The 5,000-nt window shown below is 34.3% G+C and overlaps 1 protein-coding gene across 7 annotated transcripts in view; it reads right to left on the reverse strand.

Annotated features, from left to right (window-relative positions):
- FOXP2 (forkhead box P2) overlaps positions 1-5,000 on the reverse strand; it is a 407,162-nt gene that overhangs the window by 52,737 nt on the left and 349,425 nt on the right. For all 7 annotated transcript variants that reach the window (XM_039726874.1, XM_039726869.1, XM_039726875.1 and 4 more), the window contains one exon: positions 1,352-1,565. In XM_039726874.1, the coding sequence (XP_039582808.1) occupies positions 1,352-1,565 (214 nt within the window). The remainder of the gene's footprint in view (positions 1-1,351; positions 1,566-5,000) is intronic.

The raw sequence follows: 5,000 nt of genomic DNA on the forward strand, positions 1-5,000 counted from the left end.
TGCTAATTATGCCATATGACCTTGGTGTAACATTTACCTATAAATAAAAAATACACCCAGAACTGATCAATTCTGAGTATAAATATTGAAGACTGACAGTCAGAATTCCTGAATATTGTAAATGTTCAAAAAAAATTTGAATTTTCTGCTCAGTGTGCATAAAAATAAAGTTGCTTCCATTAAAAAATATTTTTTGTTCACAAGCATTGCTTTCATTAACTATGTGGCCTCATAAAAATCCCTAGCTGTACTCCATGCCTTTTTCTGGAACCTCTTCAATTTCATCCATGATGAGTTATCAAAGAAATTCAGGGAATTATTCTGTGGATGTAGGCGACATCCTAAAGCAAAGAACCATTCTGTGAGATATAACCACAAAAGTGATACTAACTAAAAGTACTTCTACAAAGGTATTCAGATTTTTAAATAATACAAAATAATGATTGAAAACTGTTCTCACAGTCATATGAGCATAAGAGACACTTAAATCATAGTCTCATAAGTATTAAAATAATTAAATGGAAAACTTATTTGAAAAGACAATTACTTACAATTTACATTATATAGATAAAATTAAATTTCATCTTATATTGAGATCATCTATATCTCAATACACTAATCTATTTACTGCTAAGTGTTACAGATACTACATACTCTTGTATTTAATCCATTACTTGAAATTAAGAAATAGTAAATAATATCTGTCAATGTGTCTGAAAAGGATTTTAACTTCATCCATATGGTAGAATTCCACTGTATTACACTAACAATATGGAAAATTTTAGGAAATAGGTCAACTTCATAACTGTTACACATAAAGACAGAAAATTTAGTGCTTCTTTTCACAAGAAACAAACAACATGAGAGATGCTTTAATATACTGGTTTGAAGCACTTTTAATACAGAATCTTTGCACTGAATTACAGCCTTGGCAACTGCAACTCATATAGATGTACTTTGTCGATCAAACCAGGAGTGTGATTCAACAGTAAGGGCCTGACTGCCAGGTGTGTTAAACATGAATGAAACTATGCACCTACAAAAGTGCCCACAAATGTGCATTTACACCCCTACACCAGCCCACTTGATTCTGTGATTAACTTTTACCCGAACTACCATAAGTTCATGAGTTATAAAACCACATGCAGGTAATTTTGTTGTGTCTGCGCAGTTAGACATCATTACTGAAAATTATGCCCTTTGATAAACAGTTCTGGAAAATCAAGTTTCCACGATCTCTTAGGTAACCTCTATTAAGTGCTATTTTTTGATTGGAAATCATGTGAGTCAAGATGTTATACAACCGCTTCACATCAAATGATAAGCACAGTTGAAATCTCATCAGAATTACCTGTCTCGCCTTGCATTTAGAACTGAAGACTGTCCATTCACTATGGAATGATGAGTTATTGGTGGTGATGCTTTGGAAGTGGTGGAGGAGGTAGTAGAGGAGGAATTGTTAGTAGTGAGGTCTAGCCCTCCATGTTTAATGCCATTGTCTTCCATACTGTGAACTCCAGTCACTTCTTTCCATAACTGCTGAATCTCAGCAGGACTTAAGCCAGCTATAAAATGAAAGAGAGCCCCACTAATATAACAAAATAAAGAGTTTCATATAATGAGCTCAATATTATTAATGGATTAATGCCAACAATAAAGCTGATGCTGTTTTACCAGCACAATCAACATGTAGTAAAACATAAATTCATAAATCCATAAATGTATAAACATAAAAGAGAGCTTAAAATTGCCCTCTACTCCACTTGCAGCCTGGACACTTGTAGTTTCCAGGATTCATCCTTGGTCACAAAAGCATGTTGAATGCATTCATACATATGTCTTAGGGTTGTCTGGCTCAAGTTTGCATGAAGTCATGGAAACATACAGTACAATATGCTTCTGCCTGAAGTAAAGACTTCATAACACAGGCAAGAGAAGGGCTGTGAGCATTCTCTTATCTAGGCACTGAAGATGTAGCTAAGATAGGAAACCATATTTTGAAAGACGAAGAGCTCATCAGAAATATAAACATGTTCTGTCACTGCCAGACCTTGTAAGTTTGACGTATCACTTTTGAAAAATACTAGATTAAATGTGGAAAAGAATATGTAGCCCAGAGCTCTTGTGATTTCAAAGCCAGGTTCTTCAGCCTGATATAGTTTGTTCCAGAGGTATCTCAAAATCAGTCTTCTCTATTTCATCTCAACAATCGAAATCAGGTAACACATGGTCAGGGTATCTAGATCTGCTGGAATGCAAAACATTCAAAATGCTGATGCTGTTTGAACCAAAATATTGTGCCTTTTTTATTTTTAATGAAAGAGCTCACATTTCTGGTCCTGAAAAGTACTAGAAGCCATCTGTTCATTCAGGTTAATAATATGCAGTAGAAAAATGCAAAGACTGTTTTTTACTGTTTGGCAAATCTATTTATTAGATAATGTTTTATTTTGAGAACACATAAACTCAGACTACTGAAGGAGACTCAACAAAAAATTATGAAGAAAGCACAGGAAGTTCTTTAATTCTTCTCAGTTGCTATCTCACCATGAAGTATTCAAAGCCATTAAAAACAGATTAGTAGTTATTTACAGAAATATTAATTTCTGGAGGAAGCAGAAAACAAAGTGGGTGGAGGGGATTTTTTTTTTTTAAATTATGAAACCAGCTCATTTTCAGACTACTGCTTTGAGTCTTGATTCTTTACCTTAGATATCAACGCCCACTACCAAACTCAGCTAAGGAAAAAAGTGAAAAAGAGTTGATTGCAAGTCCTAAAACTGGACTTTATACCATATTTGTATAGAAAAACCCTAGGTTTTTAGGAAGCAAGCAAAGAAGCCAGGCTCTAATTTATTGCATTAGAGAGATGGGTAACGGGAGTGATGGTAATACTAGTTGTAATTGTTTAATGAAGGTAAGTAATTACTGCTGAATTCATGAGGTATGTTGCAGCAACACTGCAAAAACCCCACTTTAGTGTTGTAAGTAACAGCTACCTGCAAATGTATTCACAAATCAAAATGAAATAATGTATTCATTTAGGTGGCATGATATACTAAGTACATTATTTACTTGAAAGTCTTCCTCCTGCTGTTAAAAAAATAAACTAATTCTGTACTGAAACAAAACCAAAACCCAAGAATAAAACCACCTGATAAGGTAGTCAGATACCACGTCTTCTAGTGAGAGGAAATGAATTTGAGATCATCAAACTTCGGATCCTATGTGAGCTGAGTAAGAGCTGCCCCAAAGCTGAGCGAATGCAGGAGGGATGGGAGCAGCTGCAGCAATGGTCTCTGCCATGGCAAGGGCGTCTTGCCCTAGCTCACCTAGGGTTTTTAAAGCAGGAAGAAATTTCTCTCTAGTCTCAGGCTGGTTAACTTTATCACTTCTTCAGAGGACCCTGAAAGGCTGCCTTTTAGGATAAAAGGATTACGGGCAGGCACTTAAAATGTATAAAGTTAATAAGGTGATTTGTAATTAATTGTAAATTATGGCAATTTTGTGGTTTCTGTATCTAAAAAAGTCCTACTTCTTTCTTTACTAGAGGCTTGTGGAAAGGCTGACAGACATTTCAGTCTGGATGTAAAAGTAGGGTAAGATTTAAAGTTTCATAGGTTGTGACAACCCTTAAAATGCCCTCCCCACAATATATTTAAGGGGAAAGGATCAAAAAGATGATCCAGAGTGGAATAAAAATTACGAACTACAATAAAAAGGTCAAATACTGATTTCCTATGAAATTTACAAACACCAAGAATTTGGGCATTTTAATATTACTTTCATAACTCTTTTAACCTCTGCATACTCTATTTTTATGTTTCAACAAATGTTTAATAAAACTGTCACTTATAAAAAACATTCATTTTTCCTTTTCCAACATGGACCAATCAAGACTTGGGGTTTTGGTGTTTTTTTGTTTGTTTAGCTTGTTTAGGGCTTTTTACTGCTGTGATTTACAGTTCTTTGCATTTTACTTGCATCAATGCAACAATACATGGAAATAACTCACAGCAAATCACTGGTTTTGGATACAGCATAGTGAAGACCAGGTCACAAAACAGATGCTAAAACACCTATTGCATCTTATTTGTGATACCTGACCATCAAGAAAATATGAGAAATATTCCTGTTCTTTAAAGGCAGAAACTATACTTGAAGAAAATACTGTTTATAAATGCAAACCTCACAGCTGTACTTGTAAGATACATCTTTTCACACTTTGCCAATAATAATTTGTGGTTTATGGGACTCATATCACCAATAACTTAAAAACACAAATACCCTGTGCTACTTTCAGTGTTCTGGCCATCCATAGAACTGAGCAAACTGGAGAGATGCATATAAAATATTTGTGCTACACACGTAAATCCTTCTGCATAACTACCTTATATCTCTCATAGCACAGCAGAAGCAGAAAACCATATTTTTACCACATCTAGTGGTTACCTTAATTCAAAAGTGGTTACCTTAATTCAATTCTGAAGGTTTAATTTAAAAACGGAAGAAATAAATACTTGTATGTAGTTCATTATTAGGAAAAACCATCAAGGCAAAAGCAAAAAAGAGATTGACTTACTTCAACAATAACAATCCATATATATTTTAACTATAAATTTCTTATTTCTTTATGATCAATCTGTTTTGTTATGAGTTCAGTTGGACTTAATTCTTTGAGTAAAAGAAAGGTCTTAAAAAGAACTGTTTGCTCCTAAGAACTATTAAAAATGGGGTTTTTTTCTCTGTTTTTATATTAACAGAGGAATAATTGTTGCATTAAATAATGAATATCAATGCAATTGGGTAGGAGTGCTGAGGGAAATCTATGGGGATAGCTTAATGTGAAAGAAAACCTGAGGAATTCCTCTAGCAACAGATGGCACAAAAGGAGACTGCAAAAGGTAAAGCAGTTAAGAGGGAAGCTGAGTTTCAGGCTTTTTTTTACTCTGGTCCAAGCCAATCCTACAAAAAGAAACAAGCATTACCAGTCTCTAATC

Source organism: Passer montanus, unplaced genomic scaffold, assembly GCF_014805655.1.
Source record: "Passer montanus isolate IOZ18808 unplaced genomic scaffold, ASM1480565v1 scaffold6, whole genome shotgun sequence".
Lineage (NCBI taxonomy): Eukaryota > Metazoa > Chordata > Aves > Passeriformes > Passeridae > Passer > Passer montanus.